General features: G+C 47.2%; 1 protein-coding gene across 1 annotated transcript in view; it reads right to left on the bottom strand.

Moving 5' to 3' along the window:
- slit1a (slit homolog 1a (Drosophila)) overlaps positions 1-22,931 on the bottom strand; it is a 278,048-nt gene that overhangs the window by 50,815 nt on the left and 204,302 nt on the right. Inside the window, exons 17-24 of the mRNA XM_060842211.1 lie at positions 22,173-22,247; positions 18,829-18,972; positions 15,136-15,279; positions 13,308-13,474; positions 12,452-12,584; positions 8,143-8,211; positions 6,427-6,498; positions 5,184-5,255 (exon numbers count right to left, since the gene is read on the bottom strand). Of these exons, the coding sequence (XP_060698194.1) occupies positions 5,184-5,255; positions 6,427-6,498; positions 8,143-8,211; positions 12,452-12,584; positions 13,308-13,474; positions 15,136-15,279; positions 18,829-18,972; positions 22,173-22,247 (876 nt within the window). The remainder of the gene's footprint in view (positions 1-5,183; positions 5,256-6,426; positions 6,499-8,142; positions 8,212-12,451; positions 12,585-13,307; positions 13,475-15,135; positions 15,280-18,828; positions 18,973-22,172; positions 22,248-22,931) is intronic.

The raw sequence follows: 22,931 nt of genomic DNA, 5'->3' as shown, positions 1-22,931 counted from the left end.
AGAGCACCCGGAGGAAACCCACGCAGACACGGGGAGAACATGCAAGCTCCACACAGACAGTTGCCCGAGACGGGAATTGACCCTGGGTCTCTGGCGCTGTGAGGCAGCAGCGCTAACCACTGTGCCACCGTGCAGACCCTTTTTAGGGTAAATTCCATACAGTGTGGAAACAGGCCCTTCGGCCCAATGAGTCCACACCGACCCTCCAAAGAGTAACCCACCCAGAACCATTTCCCTCTGACTAATTCACGTAACACATTACGGGAAATTTAGCATGGCCCATTCACCTGAGCTGCACATCTTTGGACTGTGGGAGGAAACCAGAGCACCCGGAGGGGACCCAAGCAGACACGGGGAGAATGTGCAAACTCCACAGTCACCCAAGGCTGGAATCGAACCTGGGACCCTGGTGCTGTGAGGTAGCAGTGCTGCTCACCGAGCCACTGTGCCACCCCAAATTAGAATAGGAAACTTGCAATCTGTGCACAGGAAACAGTGCTATACGTTGTATGGCAGCCTAGAACACACTGAGGATCAGGGCCTTGAAGACTCTATATTAAATATTGCTTCTCAGTAATTAGATTACTTACAGTGTGGAAACAGGCTCTTCGGCCCAACATGGGCGGCACGGTGGCACAGTGGTTAGCACTGCTGCCTCACAGCGCCTGAGACCCGGGTTCAATTCCCGACTCAGGCGACTGACTGTGTGGAGTTTGCACGTTCTCCCCGTGTCTGCGTGGGTTTCCTCCGGGCGCTCCGGTTTCCTCCCACAGTCCAAAGATGTGCGGGGTCAGGTGAATTGGCCATGCTAAATTGCCCGTAGTGTTGGGTAAGGGGTAAATGTAGTGGTATGGGTGGGTTGCGCTCCGGCGGGTCGGTGTGGACTTGTTGGGCCGAAGGGCCTGTTTCCACACTGTAAGTAATCTAATCTAAAAAAAAAGTCCATACTGACCCGCCGAAGCGCACCCACTCAGACCCATTCCCCTATACCTAACACTACGGGCAATTTAGCATGGCCAATTCACCTGACCCGCACATCTTTGTGACTATGGGAGGAAACCGGAGCACCCGGAGGAAACCCACGCAGACACGGGGAGAACGTGCAAACTCCACACAGTCAGTCGCCTGAGGCGGGAATTGAACCCGGGTCTCTGGCGCTGTGAGGCGGCAGTGCTAACCACTCTGCCACCGTACCGCCCATTAACATAGCGACCTGGACCCAATATACCGGCCACTGCAGCGGACAGCTGGAACTGACAACCGGAATCGGCAGAGACAAACCACTATAAATGCCGGAGGAAACAACACAGAAGCACTTCACAGGAGGCTCCCAAGCACCGAGGATGTCACCGGGACAGGGGACGAAACGTCTGCTACACAAATTTCCAGCTCGGCGAACAGAACCACAACAATAATATGTTTTCACCAGGGTTCATGGGGAGAGGGAGAATATTGATTAGTATGTAATGACAGTGATACATCGAGTTGACATACAAGCGTGTGAATGTGTGCATGTGAGTGTGTGGATGGGCGTGGAAATCTGAACAGACTGAGTTTGGACTCAGCAATATGCCCCAATGGGCTGTGCTTTTCCAGCACCACACTTTTTGACTCTGATCTCCAGCATCGGCAGTCCTCCCTTTCTTCTTGACTGCCCATGGTTTTGGCATGAGAACAAGGGACAGACAGAGAGTCAGGCCCTTCTGGAAGTGAACTTCAGCAGCAATCTGAAGATGAGGAACCAGCAGACAAACACGACTAGTGAGCACAGAGTCAGAAATTAGTATGGATAAAAAGATCCTGCTCTTTAGAGATAGTCCCTTGCTATTCTCTCTTCAGGCTCTGACCTGCTGTCACTGCCCATCCTCCCGGTCACCCAAAGTCAGCTGCACTCCATGAAGGAGATTGTGTTTGAGACAGGCAATTAGTTACCATCACAGGTATCTTTCCTTCCCACCACAGCAAGAAGGCTGATCCTCAGATATAGGCAGCAGCTCTGGTTGGTATTCACACACAGACACAGATACACACGCACACAGACACACGCATGCACATAGACACACACGCACACAGACACACACACGCATACAGACACACACACACGCACACACACACACACGCCTACACACAGACACAAACACACGCAGACACACACACACGCCTACACACAGACACACACACGTGCACCCCACACACAGACACACCTACATGCAAACACACACACACACACACACACATACACACACCTCCTTGGCAATTGTCTGCTCCAATTCCTCCTCTGTTCATTTATTTTCACATTCTGACTAATCTCCCCTCCCCCATCAAGGCACAGTCTGTTGTTGGGATGCAGTGATTCTGAGTACAAAGCCACCAATTCCCTCATTTGCCGCTCTCCTATGTACCAGAAAATTTCCACCCCCTTTTATTTCCTGATATCTAACCTTAGTGACATTAACAACAACATGCATTTACATAGCAACTGTAACACAGTAAAACATCCCAAATTTCTTTCCAGGAGCATACCAGACAAATCTGACACCGAGCCAGAAAAGGAGGTTACAAGACACACAAATGAAAGCTTGGGCAAAGACAGGATTTTAAGGAGAATCTTAAAGAGTGGTTTAGGGAGGGAATGCCAGAGATTGGGGTCTAGGTGGCTGAAGACACAGCCACCAATTCTCCTGCAATTGAAAGTTGAGAATGAACATGGGACCAGGAGCAGAGCCGCACAGAGATTTCTGAGGATTGTACAGCTGGAAAAGATCACACACACACAGAGGGTGAGGGCATGGAGGGATTTGAAAATAGGGATGAGAACGTTTGAGGTGCTGCCGGCTGGAGGTCTGGTTAATTTAGTGCCAAGTTGGACACAAATCAATCCAGGGCTGTTTGGCAATTTCAGCAACTCACCTCATGTTGAGGGTATTTGAGTCATAGAGATGTACAGCACGGAAACAGACCCTTCGGTCCAACCCATCCATGCCGACCAGATATCCCAACTTAATCTAGTGCCACCTGCCAGCACCCAGCCCATATCCCTCCAAACCCTTCCTGTTCATATACCCATCCGAATGCCTCTTACATGTTGCAATTGTACCAGCCTCCATCACTTCCTCTGGCAGCTCACAGTGTTGCAATGCAGTGAGGCCTGTGCTAATTGGGAACATGGAACATAGAAGAGTACAGCACAGAACAGGCCCTTTGGCCCACGATGTTGTGCCGAGGTTTAATCCTAATGTAAAATAAAGTAACTTAACCTACGCCCCCCTCAACTCACATCACTCTATGTGCTTGTCCAGCAGTCGTTTAAATGTCCCTAATGACTCTGCTTCCACCACCACAGCTGGCAACGCATTCCATGCATTCACAACTCTCTGCGTAAAGAACCTGCCTCTGATGTCTACTTTATACCTTCCTCCTAATATCTTCAAACTATGACTCCTCATACCAGTCAATCCTGCCCTGGGGTAATGTCTCTGGCTATTGACTCTATCTATTCCACTCATTATTTTGTACACCGCGATCAGGTCTCCTCTCTTCCTTCTTCTCTCCAGAGAGAAAAGTCCGAACTTATTCAACCTTTCTTCATAAGGCAAGCCCTCCAGTCCAGGCAGCATTCTGGTCAACCTTCTTTGCACCCTCTCCAAAGCCTCTGTATCTTTCCTACAGTAGGGTGACCAGAACTGGACACAATGTTGCAAGTGTGGTCTCACCAGGGACTTGTAGAGCTGCAGCAAGACCTTACAGCTCTTAAACTCAATCCCCCTGTTAATGAAAACTAAAACACCATGTGCTTTCTTAATAACCCTATCCACTTGGGTGGCAACTTTGAGGGATCTATGTACTTGCACACCCAGATCCCTCTGTTCCTCCACACTGCCAAGAATCCTGGTTTTAATCTTATATTCAGCATTCGAGTTCAACCTTCCAAAATGCATCACTTGGCATTTATCCAGGTTGAACTCCATCTGCCATTTCTCAGCCCAGCTCTACATCCTGTCTATGTCGCACTGCAGCCTGCAGTATTGACGACACCTCCAACTTTTGTGTCATCTGCAAATTTACTAACCCACCCCTCAACCTCCTCATCCAAGTCATTTATAAAAAGTACAAAGAGCAGAGGCCCAAGAACAGAGCCCTGTGGGACCCCACTCAACATTGACATCCAGTCAGAATACTTTCCATCTACAACCACCCTTTGCCTTCTGTCAGCCAGCCAATTCTGAATACAGACAGTCAAATCTCCCTGTATCCCATACTTCCTGACTTTATGAATGAGCCTACCATGGGGAACCCTATCAAATGCCTTGCTGAAGTCCATTTACACCATACCCACTGCTCGACCTTCATCGACCTTCTCATCACTCCTCAAAGAACTCATTAAGATCTGTGAGGCATGACCTGCCCCTCACAAAGCCATGCTGACCGTCTTTAATCACACTATGCTTTGCCAAATAGTCATAAATCCTATCCCTCAGAATTCTTTCCAAAACTTTGCAGACCACAGATGTAAGACTGACTGGTCTGTAATTGCCAGAGATTTCCCTATTACCCTTCTTGAAAAGAGGAACAACATTCGCTTCCTTCCAATCCTCCAGTACGACTGCCTTGGAGAGTGCGGTGGCAAGTATCCTCGCCAGCGGCTTAGCAACCTCCTTTCTCGCTTCCCAGATCAGCCTAGGATAAATCTGGTCTGGCCCTGGAGACTTATCAATCTTAATGTTTTCCAAAATTACTAGCACATCAACTTCATCAATCTTGATCTGGTCAAGACTGTATCCCAGCTCCTCAAAGTTTTCATTTACAACAAGTTCCCTTTCCTTGGTGAAAACTAAAGCAAAAAACTCATTTAGGGCTTCCCCTATCTGCTCAGACTCCACGCACAAGTTCCCTTCGCTATCCCTGACCGGCCCTACCTTCTCCCTGAGCATTCTCTTATTCCCTCACTGCTTTCACTGCTCGTTGGATGCTGCCTGAACTACTGTGCTCTTCCAGCACCACTGATCCAGAATCTGGTTTCCAGCATCTGCAGTCATTGTTTATATCTATAAGTGTTATAGTCAATGCACTGCATATTGCCAGGAGGCCAATCGGCCCCTAGAGACCAGAACTGATCACAAAATCCAGCTAATTGGTGGTTACTGTGTGGAAAACATGGTGAGTATCTTCCAATCAGGACTTACAGGAGCCGGAGGGAGCGAAGACCCTGGAATGCTGAGGCTGGGATACATCGCAAGGAATTGTAACTGAGAATCCTGGAACATAAAAGACAGGGGATGAAAATGTAGCAATTACATTCAGGCAAAAACAGCTAGACTTTACTGTTCCTTGTCGAGAATATGGTGCTGGAAAAACACAGCAGGTCAGGCAGCCTCTGAGAAGCAAGGGAATCGATGTTTCGGGCATAAGTCCTCAATCAGGAATGAGGCTTGTGAGCCAAGGGGGTCTGGGAGATAAATGGGAGGAGGGGTGGGGCTGGGGGGGGAAGGTATCTGAGAATGCATGGAGGTGGGGGTAATGGTGATAGGTTGGAGAGGTTAGGTGGGAAGGAAGATGGACAGGTAGGACAGCTCCTTTACTGTTCCTTGTTCCACAGCCCACCTTCTATTTCCTTCTCTAGCTTCCACAGTCTATGTTGATATCTCAGTTGTGACGGTGGGTATCACCTGCACCTCAGACGATCCCATTGGCACATTAAAGCTTCTGAGAGGATTTGACTGGGCAGAATCCTTCCTTTGGACTGGGTTTTGTTTTTATGGCAGCGGTCAGGACTCTGGGAGAAGTCGATTAGGACACATCCACCAACAAAATAAGCACACAATCATTTAAAGGGACCTCACAGTTGTCAAAAATCAGTCTGAGCTGGACACTGGCCATTGCTGCCTCCATGATGTCACTTGGGGTTTGTGACACTCAGTTTAGTAAACCCTATTAAATAGAAAATAATGATTTTCAAAAAAAAATTACTTCACTTGCTTCTCCACTGGGATTAGAGGGGAAGAAACAAGCCTTTCAATACACCGAGCGAGTAGTGGGCAGGAGGTCATGTGATGCAATCTCCAGGAATACATGCAAATGCAGTTGGCAACTGTGGACAGAAGGACGTGGTACATCAGTTCCACCCAGGGTTATAAGCACTCACAGGGTAGACAGGCAGGAGGCTGGAAGAACATGGCAAGGCACGCAGCATCAGGAGGTGCAGAAGTCAACGTGTCGAGTGAGACCCTTCATCAGGATTGGGGAGGGGGAAGGGGGCTCAGAAATAAACAGAGGGAGGGAAGTGGGACAGGAGGAAAGGGTTACACCCAAAACATCGACTTCTCCCCCTCCTGATCCTGCCTGGCTTGCTGTGTTCTTCCAGCCTCCGGCTTGTCTACTTTGGATTCTAGCATCTGCAGTTTTTTTTGTCTCTAACCAAGTACTCACAGGGTAGTCAGCTGGCTCATGTTGATGAAGGAGGTGTTGGTCAATGAACTGATCCTATTGTTGCTCATGTCCCTGTGGTGGGAAGAATGAAACGGTTAACATCGAAGATTGAAAACTACAGACAATATAAGATTGAAACTTGATTTCTGTCAGGGAAACATTGGCACTTTTATTAGATTAGACTTTTTATTAGATTCCCTACAGTGTGGAAATAGGCCCTTTGGCCCAACCAGTCCACACTGACCCTCCAAAGAGGAGCCCACCCGCCCTCTGACTAATGCTCCTAACACCATAGGCAATTTATCATGGCCCATTCACCTAACCTGCACATTTTTGGACTGTGGGAGGAAATCCACACAGACACAGGGAGAATGTGTAAACTCCATACAGTCAGTTGCCTAAAGCTGGAATCAAACCAGGGACCCTGGGGCTGTGAGGCAGCAGTACTAACCACGAAGCCACCGTGCTGCCCCATTTGCTCCAAATTAGGGGAGCAAATTCACACTTTCTACTGGGATCTCAGGCTGTCGACTTGAGCAGATATTCAGCGACTGGAATGTGATACAAAGGGACAACACACCTGCCAGACTGGAAGTTATGGGTTTGAGACCCACTCCTAACATAAAGAAATCCCTGCCAAGCTCCCCAATACAGTGCTGAGGGAGTGCTGCACTGTCAGAGATGTTGAATTTTTGATGAGGAGCGAAATGAAGCCCTATCTACTCTCTCAGGTGGATGCCAAAGATCTCATGACCACTATCTCAAAGATGACCAGGGCTACCCTGGTCAATATTTATCTCTCAACCGAGGTCACTGAAGTCAGATTGTTATCACTGCTGCTTGCGAGACCTTACTGCGTGCAAATTGGATATCACTTACAACAGTAACTACACTTCAGAACAACACCCAAGCCAGAAATTAATTGTGATCATGACAAAAGAAGGTCCTGAGCATTCTTCACACTCAGGGTTACGTGGCATATCTGCAGCGTAACCAATGATATTTAAAAGGAATTATTGCACGTTAGATGTGTGTGTGTGTATACGCATGTGTGTGTGTACGCATATATGTGTGTGTGTGTGTGTGTATATGCATGTGTGTGTGCACCGTGTGTGTGTGTGTGCGCGCGCGCGTGTGCGTGTGTGTGTGTGTGTATATATACGCATGTGTGGGTGCGTGTATGGGTGTGTGTGTGTGTAGCCGTGAAATACCTCCCTTTGTTTGTGCATGATGGTTTTGAATTTATCTTCCCTCATGTCAGATAGGGGGCGTGCTTGGTGTGTGCACTCACCACCTCAGGACCGAGAGGGCTGAATTCTCTCACCTTCGCAAAGTGCACCTTTGCCATCAGGAATTTCATTGTGCTGGCATTAGTCTGTAGCCGGACTCAGGCATCATCCCTACCTGATGACCCTTGGAAAAAGATTAGAGATAGGATGCCTGAATTTTCCTCATTGCCCCTGGGTGTGGACCCATTTCTGGAAGCATTACCTTCGAGCCCTCTGCAGGGCTTGGGAGGATCCAGCATCATACAGGGTCCTGTGATGTGAAAAAGTGTTCCTAACGTGGGTTACCATGAAGCAAATGTAGCCTTCCTGTTTCCCAATCCATGTGTTTTGGACTGTTCCCAGCAAACCACTCTCTACCATCCTCCCACCTCCCCAGTCTAGCCATCTTGCCATTCCTCCATCTCTGGGTCACCCTCCAGATACTTACACCAGCTGAAGATGTTTGAAGGTGCAGAGTACGGTGGGAACTGAACTGAACTGGTTACCATCTAGGTACCTGGAAATAAAGAAAAAGAATTAGAGCTGATGGAATTTTATGAATGGGGGTTGCATTCAATAACAATTGGACTGATTGGCTGACCATCCATTTGCTGCCGAAACCCTTGTCCATGTCTTTGTTACTTTCTTGAACATCCCATTGGTCTTCACCAACATCCATCTTCCATTCGCCGTAAACTCAAGCTCCTCAAAAACTCTGCTCCAAACTCTGAACTCGCACTAAATCCCGTTCACCCTTCACTGAGAGTGATTCCTCATCGACACTGGAAACCATTCCAGCAACACCGGGATTTTAAAATCTTCATTCTCGTATTTCAATCCCAACATGCTCCCCACCCCCACTCCCTCACACTCCTCATCCCCACTCCCTCACACTCCCCACCCCCACTCCCTCACCCTCCCCACCCCCACTCCCTCACACCCCCACCCCACCCCACTCCCTCACCCTCCCTATCCCCATTCCCACTCCCTCACCCTCCCCACCCCCACTCCCTCACACTCCCCACCCCCACTCCCTCACCCTCCCCACCCCCACTCCCTCACACTCCCCACCCCCACTCCCTCACACTCCCCAACCCCACTCCCTCACCCTCCCTATCCCCATTCCCACTCCCTCACCCTCCCCACCCCACTCCCTCACACTCCCCACCCCCACTCCCTCACACTCCCCAACCCCACTCCCTCACCCTCCCTATCCCCATTCCCACTCCCTCACCCTCCCCACTCCCACTCCCTCACCCTCCCCACCCCCACTCCCTCACCCTCCCCACCCCCACTCCCTCACCCTCCCCACCCCCACTCCCTCACCCTCCCCACCCCCACTCCCTCACCCTCCCCACCCCCACTCCCTCACCCGCCCCATCCCCACTCCCTCACCCTCCCCACCCCCACTCCCTCACCCTCCCCACCCCCACTCCCTCACCCTCCCCACCCCCACTCCCTCACCCTCCCCATCCCCACTCCCTCACCCTCCCCACCCCCATTCCCTCACCCCCACCCCCATTCCCTCACCCCCACCCCCACTCCCTCACACTCCCCACCCCCACTCCCTCACCCTCCCCACCCCCATTCCCTCACCCTCCCCACCCCCACTCCCTCACCCTCCCCAACCCCACTCCCTCCCCTCACCCTCCCCACCCCCACTCCCTCACACTCCCCACCCCCACTCCCTCACCCTCCCCACCCCCACTCCCTCACCCTCCCCATCCCCACTCCCTCACCCTCTCCATCCCCACTCCCTCACCCTCCCCACCCCCACTCCCTCACCCTCCCCATCCCCACTCCCTCACCCTCTCCATCCCCACTCCCTCACCCGCCCCATCCCCACTCCCTCACCCTCCCCATCCCCACTCCCTCACCCTCCCCATCCCCACTCCCTCACACTCCCCATCCCCACTCCCTCACCCTCCCCATCCCCACTCCCTCACCCTCCCCATCCCCACTCCCTCACACTCCCCATCCCCACTCCCTCACCCTCCCCACCCCCATTCCCTCACCCTCCCCATCCCCACTCCCTCACACTCCCCACCCCCACTCCCTCACCCTCCCCACCCCCACTCCCTCACACTCCCCACCCCCATTCCCTCACCCTCCCCACCCCCACTCCCTCACCCTCCCCAACCCCACTCCCTCCCCTCACCCTCCCCACCCCCACTCCCTCACACTCCCCATCCCCACTCCCTCACCCTCCCCACCCCCATTCCCTCACCCTCCCCATCTACCCGTCCACTCCTTCAAGATCCATCCAGCGGCTCAAGCTTTGCCGCGCTCTGGGATTCCTGCATTCCTGAAATTCTGGCCTCTCGTGTCTGTCCAATTTCCATTGCTCCACTGTTGCTGAGTGCATCTTCAGCTGGCTGGGGCCCCAAGTGCTGGAAACCACACCCCCTCCCCCGCCACCCAACCCCTCCACACCTCTCTCTCTCTGTCTCTGCAAGACTCTGTTTAAATTACCCCTCTTAGACCATGTTTTTGGCCATTCATTCTCCAGCTCAATGTCAACTGTCACTTCAGAAAGCACCAGTGAATCGCCTTGACTAGCTTTCGGGTTACAAAGGCATCTCACAAATGCAAGTTATTGTTGCTGAGCTGCAAGATTGAAGAAGGTATCAGTTTAAAATCTACTCTGCAGTGAGTTGGACAGACCCAAATGTGTGGGGATATCCCTCAGGCCTCTTCTCTCAGACTGACTCAATTTAACCATACCACAGTTAGGGAATTTCGGAAGAACGTAACATTCTAAACAGCTAACGAGCTATGAAGTACACTGGAGCATCGTAAGATCATGAACGTTGCTATATAAATGCAATTCCTTTCTTTCTATCCCTTTGAATCTCTATTTTTGTACTGATATATGTTGACCCACTGAGAAATTCAGAGAAAACATAATGAAAGCAGCATTGATCACTCAGTACCTCATGCCTGTTGCAATAGTCAATGAGGTCATGGTTGCGTTATGACACGGATGTGAACCCCCCCTTTAATTAAACTAAACACCCAGAAATTAGGCGACCAAATTCACACCTTCTACTGGGATCTCAGACTGTCAACTTGAGCAGACATTCAGCAGCTGGAACCTGATACAACAGGACAACACAGCTGCCTGAGTTGAAGTTTATGGGTTTGAGACCGAAATACAAAGGAATCCCGGCTAACGCCCCCCAGTGCAATGCTTTAGCCTCAGCACGATAAGGGTCAACCACTCATTATTCCAAACTCCACAGAATACAGGCCCAATCTCCTTCATCTCTCCACAAAGGGCAATGCCACCCATTGCAGGATTTAGTCTGATGAACCTCTGCTGTACTCCCTCTGTGGTAAATATATCATTCTTTAGGTGAGGAGATCTAAACTGTTATTAGTGTTAGGGTACACTCTCACTATTGTTCTATGTAACTGCAGTAAGTCATCCATACTCCTGTTCTATAGAACCCTCTTCTATTAAAGGGTGAACATACCATTAGCCTACCTAATCACTTGCTGCAGCTGCGTGTCAGCATTCAGTGACTTATGAACAAGAGCACGCAGGCCCCCTTAGAACATCAACACCTGGGAAACTCTCATCATTACAGAAATACTCTGTATTCCTGTTTTTCCAACCAAAGAGGCTAGCTTCATACTTTTCCACAATGTATATTCCGCCTGCTACGTTCTTGCCCAATCAATTTATACAGGTGGATAATATCAGTTTCCTGCTGTGAGGGTCATATTAAAGTTTCTTTCTCGGTCAATTTATTTCTCTCTCAGTTCTACACTATGTGTCATCTCAGAGTCGCTGTTAAGCACTGTTGGAGATGTAGCAGTAGGAAAGCACCTGATGAACGCAGTAAGATCTTACCTGGAGTGAATACACTCACATCGAGGCAGTGAGCACTGACAGTTGGTACTGGATGAAGAGCATCTTAAGAAGAAAGATTGAATAGGTAGGGCTTGTATCCACCAGAGGAATGAGGGTTGACCTTATTGGAACACGTAAGTTCTTGAAGGGACTGGACAGACTGGATAGCAGGAGCATCTTTCCTCTTGTGGGGAAGACTAAGCTCTCATAGAATCCTGACAGTGCAGGAACAGGCCATTCAGCCCATCGACCCACCCATAACCCCACATTTCTAATGGCTAATTCACCTCACTTACACATCCTTGAAGACTATGGGCAATTTTCCATAGCTAATCCACCTTAACCCGCACATCTTTGGATTTTGGGAGGAAACCGTGCACCCGGAGGAAACCAAAGGAGAAACGGGGAGAATGAGCAAACTCCACACAAACAGTCACCCGAGGCTGGAATTGAACCTGGGCCTCTGGTGCTATGAGGCTGCAGTGGGGGGCTGGAACTAAGAACAAGAGGTCTTCCTATCAAGACATGTGACAAGGCATTATTTTCTCTCAAAGAGTCTTCAAAGTGTGGAATTCTCTTCCCCAGAAGGTAGTGGAGGGCGGGTGTTTAAATTTCATTAAGGTTGAATGACGTAGACTCTTGCTGAAAATGTGTTGCTGGTTAAAGCACAGCAGGTTAGGCAGCATCCAAGGAATAGGAAATTCGATGTTTCGGGCATAAGCCCTTCATCAGGAAGACTCTTGACAGCCAAGGGAGTCCCGGGGTATGGGAAGCAGACAGGCATGTGGAGCTGAGATCAGCCATGAATGTACTGAGTGGTGGAACAGTTTCAAAGGGTTCCACAGTCTACCTCTCCCAACCCACATTTCCCGACATTCAGTTTTATCCCTCTCTCACTCACAGTTCGGTCACGTTCTTTGGGATGCCTTTTGGCAGAGATTTCAGGTGTTTGTTGCTACAGCGGACAACAGTCTCCAGGCACGTGCACTCCGCAGGGCACTGAGGACGAGGGACACAGCTACTCTCTTCATAACCTGCAAAAGAAATCACAACTTCACATCATCAACATTGACTCTGCATCTAACTCAACGCTGTCTCTGTTTTAGGAGTGTTTGATGTGGACAGTGTGGAGTGAGCTTCACTTGATATCTAACTCTATGCCCTGCCTGTCCTGGGAATGTTTGATGGGGACAGTGTAACGGAGGCTTTACTTCATATCAAATCCCATGCTGTCTCTCTCCTAGCAGTGTTTGATGGGACAATGTAGAAAGAGCTTTGTTCTGTATCTAACCATTCTGGGAGTATTTGGTGGGGACAGTGTAGCGGAGGATTTACTTCATATCTAACCCTATGCAGTACCTCTCCTAGGAGTGTTTGGTGGGGACAGTGTAGAGGGAACTTTACTCTGCATTTAACCTTGTGCTGTATCTCTCCTGGGAGTGTTTGGTGGGGACAGTGTAGAGGGAGCTTTACTCTGCATCTAACCCTGTGCTATACCTCTCCTAGGAGTGTTTGGTGGGGACAGTGTAGAAGGAGCTTTACTCTATATCTAACCTTGTGCAGTACCTCTCCTAGGAGTGTTTTGTGGGGAGCTTTACTCTATATCTAACCCTGTGCAGCACTGTTCTGGGAATACGTTTTGGGGATTAATGATTCCATTCCAAAGCTGCTGGACCCTTCACTTTATTGAGAACAAAAGTTCACTAAATAAATGTGACCAACTTTCTGGATCCAAAAAGGAAGCTGGAACTTGTTACCTTCTTCGCAGCGGAAGTCCTGATAAGCCACATCCTGCAGGGGGATCTCTCTCAGAAAGTCAGGCTTCTGGCATCGTGGGTTCCCGCTGACAATCTTCCTCTTCCTCAGCCACTCTCCGAGCCACGCCAGCTGGCAGTTACAGTTGAAGGAGTTTGCGAGGAGGTTGCTACAATCAGAGTGTTCAGAGGCAGAACACACAAATTGTAAACTCACAATGTTTCATGTACAAACTACATGGAGGAGCGACTGGTTATGTCTGTTAGGGTGTCCACACAAGAATGTGCACATACATGTGCACCTGTTTGCACATGTCTTCAACTGTGAATTGATGTATGTGCATGTGCACAGATATGTGCATGTCCACGTTTGCCTCTGTGTGCATGCTGTGTGTGTACGCTACAGACACGTGTATATTTATACTTAAAATACAACACTGCTTGGTCGTGCAGTTAGTGAACAGCACTCTTCCCAGGTGAATCATTCAAGGCTTGGAATCACAGCACATAAATGATCAATTCTGACATCAGCTGAATAAATGGAGCTGCCTACCATCATTGCACACCTGCCATCTCAGGCCCACCTCCTTTTACCCTGATTTTAAATATTCCTTTTTATCAATCCCCTTTAAAATGGTGGTAAAGCTCCTGTGATGTATTGATTTATGTTCCAATGATCCTCAGTATAAACAAACAACCTTCCAGCGATGATTCTGAGCTCCCCTCTCAAACCTGACACAGTGTCAGAAATCTATGGCTTTTTTGGGACCTGCTCCCACTCTTCACAGTTCCAGATGAACAAGTCCAATTTGCTTCTGTCAAATCTCTCTCTGAACACCTTCCTATCATTAGCACGGACAGGAAGGAGGTATTCGTGGTTTTAGAAAGTGGCTAAACCCCAGGCCCAGATGAGGTGCCTCCAAGGCTGCTGTGGGAGGCACGGGTCGCGATTTCAGGGTGTCTGATATTCCACTTGTAATGCAGCAGGGGTACCAGAATACAGGAGGACAAATAATGTGGTTCCATTATTCAAAAAAGGGCAGTAGTGATGAACCAGGAAACTATATTTTCCCTGTGATAGGGAAAATATTGAAAAAAAATTATGAGGGATAGAATTAATCTCCACTTGAAGAAGCAGGTCAGGGATAGCATGACTTTGCAAGGGGGAGATCTGTCCAAGAAATTTGATTTGTTTTGAGGTGATGGCTGAATGTGTAGATGAGTTTAGTGTAGTTGGTGTAGTCTGTATGGATTTCAGAAAGACCACTGACGGGTCTCGCCTGGCAGACACGCTAAGAAGCTGAGAGTCCATGAGGTCCAGGGAAAATTGGATTTAAATTGGCTTAGTGGCAGGGAGCAGAGGGTGATGGCTGAAGTGTGTTTTTGTGATTGGAAGCCTGTGATCAAGTGGCACCCACAGGACTCAGTGCTGGGTCCTTTGCTGTTTGTTGTGTACATTAATGATCTGAATGCAGGAAGTAAGATCAGTAAGTTCACAGATGACACAAAAATTGGTGATTTGGTAAATATCGAGGAGAAAAGACCTAAATTATAGGATTATACCGACAGGTCAGTCAGATGGGCCGATCAGTGGCAATTGGAATTTAATCCTGAAAAGGGTGAGGTGAATGTATTTGGAGAGGACTAACAAGGCAACGGATTGTATGTTGAATGGGAGGACCTGAGGAAGTATAGAAGATCAGGAGGATCTTGAAACAGACACAGAAAATGCTGGAGAAACTCAGCAGATTTGGCAGCATCTGTGCTCTGACAAACAGAGCGAACATTTCCAGTCTGATATGATGATTTCAGGAGACCAATGCATACTCACAGAGTAGAGAGTGAGTGCAGGGTGTCGAAAGCGGCTGGTGTAATAGTAGCGATGTGGTTGTCATAGAGTGAGAGTAGGCGCACGGCACTCAGTCCCGTGAAGCTGTCATTGTGGATACAATTGATGCGATTATTCCTCAACATCCTGCAGGAAGAATGAACAATAAGTTATTGAAAAAATGGGGGTCTGTTCTGGAAAGGTTCTTAAAAAGAGTTATCAAGTGAATTAAATAGATACGCAGGAACAATGACTGACCTTGGAATCTATTCCACAAGGGCTTAGAACTTTCCAATGTCGAGAGACACAAGAGGCAGACACAGCAGGAACCTACACCTGTTGTTGTAGCTAAACTTTCCTGAAACCGGAGGCTGTAGATTGAGGGGTGTCTCTAGTAACAAGCCAAGCTGACTGAGAGACCACCCTGCTCTTGCCACCTGCTATAGATCTATCAGAAGGATCTGAAAGTTGATAATCAACCTGTTTGGATGCATTATGAACACCTCCCATGACCATCAAGTCTTGAAGTGGGATCTGAACCCAGAGCATCTGGCTCAGAGACAGGAACACTTGTAACAAGACCTCCTTGTTATGGGTGGATGTTATCAGGACACAATCTCACCAGTGAGAAAGTGGGGATGCTTGGCAGGTCAGCCTCTCTGATTCTTAACCCCAACTCCCCACATCCCCCCCACCTCTTCTCTCTCTCTCTCTCTCTCTGTCCTTGGGTGTTTTTCTCTGCCTGTTCTCTCAATCTCTCACTCTTTGTATTTGTATGCATGTCTCTCTTGCTTTGCTTTCTCAAGACTTGCTTACCAACCATAAGTCTCCATCTGACCTCCAAATATCCAAATACAACTTGCAATTATTCTCTGGCTCACTTCAGAATGTAACTGCTGTGGTGGAATTAGTGGTGTGTGTGTGTGTGTGTTTGTGTTTAAGTATGTGTATGTTAGTGTGTGTGTGTTTAGGTATCTGTGTGGTGGTGTGCATGTGCATGTGGTGGTGGTGTGTGTGTGTGTGTTTGTGTTTAGGTGTGTATGTGTTGGTGTATATGTTGGGGGGGGGCCTGTATGGCGTTCTGTGTATGTGTGGGTGATGTGCTTAGGTATGTGTGTGTTAGTGTGTGTGTGTGTGTGTTTAGGTATGCATGTATTGATATTTGGGTGTGTGTGTGTGTTTAGGTATGTATGTATTGGTGCGTGTGAGTGTGTGTGTGTTTTTAGGTATGTATTGGTGTTTGGGTGTGTACGAATGGGTGCATGTGGCTCTGTGTGTGAGAGACTGTATGTGTGTATCAGTTTGTACGAATGGATATGTGTGGTGTTTTGTGTTGTGTGCATATGTGAGTGTGCGTGTGTGAGGGTGTGTATGATTATGTGTGGGCGTGTATGTGTAAAAGAAATCAAACAATCTACTATCTTTAATAACAAGTAGAAGCACTCTGGGGAAACCTGAGACAGACTGGGCTACAATCTAACACCAGGTATTGAATTCTCCTGTAATTCACTCTGAGTACCCTCGCAATAATCACCAGTCCATCATCGATCAATATTCCTTCAAGTTGCACATTACAAAATCAATACGTTGTCGCAGTCCTGTGTCATGTGATATCTTTAAACAACAACAGAAATGGAATCAAAGTAACAAGATCAAAGATTGATATTTTAAACAAAATCACCATTGTATCGTATGTTACATTTCAAACTGTGGCCACTGTTTGAAATCTGAGTCAGAGGTAGACAGGGTGGGTAAAAAGGTGTATAGCATGCTTGCCTTCATTGCTCAGATCTTTGAGGATGGGATTTAGGATTAAGAAAGCGAATGCAATGTTGTCACTTATCTCAAGAAGAATATAAAAGCACCGTTGTGCTACTGAGACTTTATAAAGCTCTGGTTAGGCCCCATTTGGAATACTGCGTCCAGTTTTGGTCCTGACACCTCAGGAAGGACATACTGGCACTGGAACGTGTCCAGCGGAGATTCACACGGATGATCCCTGGAATGGTAGGTCTAACGTATGAGGAACGGCTGAGGATCCTGGGATTGTATTCATTAGAAGATTAAGGGGAGACTTAATAGAGATGTACAAGATAATACGTGGCTTGGAAAGGGTGGACGCTAGGAAATTGTTTCTGTTAGGCGAGGAGACTAGGACCCGTGGACACAGCCTTAAAATTAGAGGGGGTCAATTCAGAACAGAAATGCGAAGACATTTCTTCAGCCAGAGAGTGGTGGGCCTGTGGAATTCATTGCTGCAGAGTGCAGTGGAGTCTGGGACGCTAAATGTCTTCAAGGCAGAGATTGATAGATTCTTGATGTCTCGAGGAATTAAGGGCTACGGGGAGAATTCTGGTAATGGAGTTGAAATGTCCATCAGCCATGATTGAATGGCGGAGTGGACTCGATGGGCCAAATGGCCTTACTCCCACTCCTATGTCTTATGGTCTTATGGTCTTATGGTCCTATAGGATGTCATGTTGAGGTTGTACAGGATGTTGGTGCGACCTCTTCTGGAGTATTGCATGTAGTTTTAGTGGCCCGGCTACAGGAAGGATATTATTAAATTGGAGAGGGTTCAGAAAAGATTTACCAGGATGTTGCCAGGAATGGAGGGTTTGAGTTAGAAAAATAGGTGGATAGGCTGGGATTTGTTTGCCTGGAACGTAGGAGGTTGAGGTGTAACCTTACAGAGGTTTATAAATTCATGAGAGACATAGATAAGGTGATTAGCAAAGCCCTTTTCCTTGGGGTGGGGGAGTTCAAAACTAGGAGGCATGTTTTCAAGGTGAGAGGACAAAGTTTTAAAAAGGACAAAGGGGCAACGTTTTTACACAGAGAGTGGCTCACTTGTAGAATGAATTGCCAGAGGAAGTGATGGATGCAGGTACAGTTACAATGTTTAAAAGACATTTGGATAAGTACATGAACAGGAAGGGTTTGGAGGGATATGAGCTAAACACAGGGTGTTGGGGCTGGTTTAGTTTGGGAACATGGTCAGTGTGGACTGGTTGGACCGAAGGGTTTGTTTCCGTGCTGTATGACACTATGATCCATATCAAAGTCCTGTATTCGCCACATTTCAGAGTATCAGGCCTGGACTCTGTGGCACTGCTGTTCCATTCAAATATTCATCAAACAGACACATGACCCCGGATTATAAGATAATAATAAGAAGGAGCAGGAATAGACCATATAACGCACTGTATCTGCTTTGCCATGCAGCAAAATCATGGTTGACCTGACAATGACCTTAACCTCACTTTCCATTCTGTTCCTCATGATCTGCTAATCAAATTGTGACTAACTCAGCCTTGATTATATTCAATGATACAGCCTTGAATGCTCTCAGCAATAAATGTTAACATTTATTAACCTTTGAGTGAAGAAATTTGTCCTTATCACTGTCTAATGTGAGAAACCCCTCAGGTTCTCCTTTGAGAGGAATCATCAATAAGCCATTATCACATTTATGGGATCTTGCTGTGTATGAATTGGCTGCCATGCTTCCTCCACCATAATAAAAAGTACTGCAAACTGGTTTGGCATGTCCTGAAGGAGACTACACAAAGGCAACTTCCTTTCAATGCAGTTACTGTGAGAGAAGGAGAAATCAATTCTCTCAGTGAAACAGAACAGCAGACAGTTTAAGGATTAAGACCAACACATCCCAGTTGGTCCCGCTAAGGTACTTACAAAGTTCGTAATCCATCAAGACCCCGAAACATCCCGCTTCTTATAGAATCGAGTTGATTGGCTGTAAGATGCAATTCACTGACTGAAGAGGCACCTTCAAATGTTCCATCCTCAATTTCCACAATTTTATTATTACTCAGGTTTCTAGCAACAAAACAAAAAGCGTCTTAAATCAGCAGAAGTGGAACATAAGAGCTTGAATGAGTGTTAGTATAAGCAAGTGTGTATGTTAGTGTAAGCGAGTGAGTGTGTTTGTGTGAGCGAGTGAGTGTGTTATGGAGAGTGAGTGAGTGTGTTAGTGTGTGAGTGAGTGTGTTACAGAGAGCGAGTGAGTGTGTTAGAGAGAGCTAGTGAGTGTTAGTCTGAGCAAACACCTGCATTCACGCGAACTAGTGAATGTGTGAGGCAGAGTATGTTTGTAGTACCTATATTAGTGTGTTTTAGTGCTTGTGGGAGTGTATGCACCAGAGAATGTAAGTTGTCATCCGGTGAGAGACTGGAATTGTGGAGTACATCTTTGTGAATGTGTTGTTTGTGAGGATGTGTCTAGTATTAGATTGTGTATTAAATTGACACAAAAGGTTTTCATCAACTAGTGCAGAGATATGATTGCACATCCCCAGAGCTAGTGGGATCCGATCCTGGGTCTCCTAGCTCAGAGACAGGGGACATTATCACTGCACCACATGAACCATCAGTCATTTATACACACTGTGAATTTGAGTATTGCGATCCCATGTCTAATGACAGCTGCTCATTGTTTATTCACCAATCAGAAATGCAATTAGCCACATCTGGATTCTCAGCCAGCCCCATATGGTGAGTGGACAGCACAGAATAGAACAGCTGGATCTGCAGCACTAAGAATTAATCAGCAATTCACATCAAACATTTATATTACGCTCTGTAGGGAGGAGTGAAACATTCCTCTTTTAACCAGTAAATGGCAGGAAGCTTTTCTGTTTCCATCATCACAATGCAGCTATGAAAAGAAGCCCAATCTTTGGCAATGTGATTCCCTCACGTTCCTCAACCCTTTTCTGCCTTCAGCTGTCTAGGGTGCTCAAGCTCTGGGATTCCAATTCCGAATCATCTACGCTCTGTAGAATATTAGGAACAAGAGGAGACCATTCAGCCCAGCCACTCAAACAGCTGATCTGTACCTCAGTTGCATTTTCCTGCATTCACTTGCTGAACCTTCATAAACTGAACTTGGTAAATTGCCAATAAGGTATCAGTCAGGGTGACAATGTGGAGCATTTCAGTTGGAAGCTACACAACTTCATATCCAGGAGCCTGGCCTCTGCAGCCAGAGGAAATATGTCCAGGCTTTATTTAAATAATTAAACAAACACTTGGGGGAGCAATAGTTTTTTTTTGGCATTTTCGCTCAATCAGAGTCAACCTGCAGTCAACTAGTATCCTTTCTTCAGGCAGTATAAAGTGTTGCTGCCTTTGTAATTTGGCTTTCTTGCCTCTGTCCTGAAGAACAAAAGTGTGTGCCTCTTCTCAGCAAAAATGAAACTGGATCATTTTAGTTTTGAAAGTGACAATTGACCAATCTGCTATACACCCACGCCGCTCCCACACAGCATGTAGGAGATTAGATTAGATTAGATTAGATTACTTACAGTGTGGAAACAGGCCCTTCGGCCCAACATGTCCACACCGACCCGCCGAAGCGTAACCCACCCATACCCCTACATTTACCCCTTCACCTAACACTACGGGCAATTTAGCATGGCCAATTCACCTGACCTGCACATCTTTGGACTGTGGGAGGAAACCGGAGCACCCGGAGGAAACCCACGCAGACACGGGGAGAATGTGCAAACTCCACACAGTCAGTCGCCTGAGTCGGGAATTGAACGCGGGTCTACAGGCGCTGTGAGGCAGCAGTGCTAACCACTGTGCCACCATGCCACCCTCCACTGTGCCACCATGCCGCCCTCCACTGTGCCACCATGCCGCCCTAAAAGTTCCACATCTTGCTCACAGTCTCTGTGTAAAAATGTTTCCTGATTTTGCTTCCGATCAGCCCAGTTCTAATTTAAGATCAAAGCCCCTCATTTTGGATTTCCTTATCAGCTTTTTCTCTCCATCTATCTGAAGTAATCCCATTGTAAACATTCTCCATTCCCCCCAGCCTATCCCCAGGCACCTTCAGGACCTCCCTACTTTGACTAAGTTTGTCATCATCTGTCCTTAAATCTCCTTCTTTGATTTGTCTGTTTTATTCTCCTCTGAGGTACTTTGGGATTTTACTTTGTTCATGGTGAGAATCCGATGCTCCTTGTAATTAAAACGGATTGTGACTATGATTTCCATGTCACTAACTCAGAGCAAAAGGGGAATCTTCAGAACTGAGCCTATTCTCTGCCCAGCGAATCAACTATCCCGAAGGAAGTATTCATCATCATCCTGCCTTGTTTATGGAAGCTCCAGCTGTTGCCATTAACTATTAATCTTCCAACACTTTATTAGAAACAGATAATCCTCCATCGGCAGCTACCTAATACACGATCTCAACCATCTCAAAGGACAAGAGCAGCAGATACATGGGAACACCAACATCTGCAAATTCTACTCCTTGCCACTCGCTATCCTGACTTGGAAAATATTGCCGTTCCTTCACTGTTACTGGGTCAAAATCTTGGAATTCCAGCTCTAACAGCATTGTGGGTCTACCTACAGCACACGGACTGCAACTGTTCATGAAGACAGTTCACCATCACCGTCTCCAAGTTAATTAGGGACACTCCATAGATGCTGGTCTAGCCAGTGATGCCAACATCCTGCTGAATGAATAAAAAAGTAATGCACTGATGGCGACCATTTGGTTCATCAAATCACTTTAAAAGAGCAATACAGTTAATCACATTCCCCTGCTTTTTCCACAGACCAATTTTCCCCTTCTGGTGTTGATCAATTCCTTTATGAAAGCTACAATTGAATCTGTAATCTAAACACTAGCCCCTTGCTATATGAAAACAATTTTCCTCACATCATCTTGGATTCTTTAACCAATTACCTAAAATTGGTGCCTTCTGAAGATCAATGCCTCAGATATTGGAGACAGTTTCTCTTACTTAATTTGTCTAGACTCTTTGCAATGTTAAACACTGCTACCACATCTATGCTCCATTTTCGCTGTTTTTAGGAGAACACCCCAGCTTCTCCAGTCTAACTATAGAACTGTAACCATACACCCTGGAACCATCTCAACCAATCTCTTCCTGTTTGCTCTCCAAGGCCGAAGAGAAATTACAACTCCCATTCTGAGTGACAGTGAGAGTCGGCACGTTCACAGAGAGACAAAGAAGAAAAAAGAAGCATCCGCTCACATTTTTCTCAACTGTGGAAGTTTCCGGAACAGACCAGTGGCTTCCAAATGTGAAATCTCGTTGTTAGTCAACCGTCTGTGGGGATTAAGAATATGAAATTAATTACACAGGATAATGTTCACTCAGCAGCCTTGCCCTTAGTCTTAGGGTAAATTGTTGATACGTTTGATGTATCTATTGAAATATTGTTGTATTAGAATTGTTGTCTGCTGAATCAGAAAGTTGTGGGTTTGACTCAGACTGAGCAGAACATCTAGGTTACTCCAGGTTTACCTTGGATCTGCCAGTCAAAACCTTCAGGAGTAGCATAATTGGAATCCAATCATAATTAGATGATCTCACCATGGTAAGTGTGTGAAAACTGCTGGTGTGCCAGTGAGCATTATTATATTTTGAAGGATGCCTGGGCAGGAGCTCAGACAGATACGATGGAAGGGAATTGTGTACATTGATAGCAAGGATCTTATGAAAATGTACATTTCAATCCAGGGACTGTGCTGGGCAAACCTCACTGTGGAAAACTGCTTCTAATATGACTTCACTAACACGAGACATTTCACTATCCAAATTGGAAGTGAACAGTTAGATGGCCAAACCACTTATAAAGATAGAGGGAATGAATACAGCACAGAAATAGACCATTCAACCCATCACACCCGTGCTGGCCCTTTGGTAAGTGTCCAATTTGTCCAACTTGCCCCTGCTCTGTCTCCATAGCCTCGTTCAAGTATTTGTCAAATTTTCCTTTCAAGGTCTGTA

Source organism: Hemiscyllium ocellatum, chromosome 22 (genome assembly GCF_020745735.1).
Source record: "Hemiscyllium ocellatum isolate sHemOce1 chromosome 22, sHemOce1.pat.X.cur, whole genome shotgun sequence".
NCBI lineage: Eukaryota > Metazoa > Chordata > Chondrichthyes > Orectolobiformes > Hemiscylliidae > Hemiscyllium > Hemiscyllium ocellatum.
The sequence above is the reverse complement of the archived record's forward strand: the minus strand, read 5'-3'. Positions and strand labels throughout refer to the sequence as shown.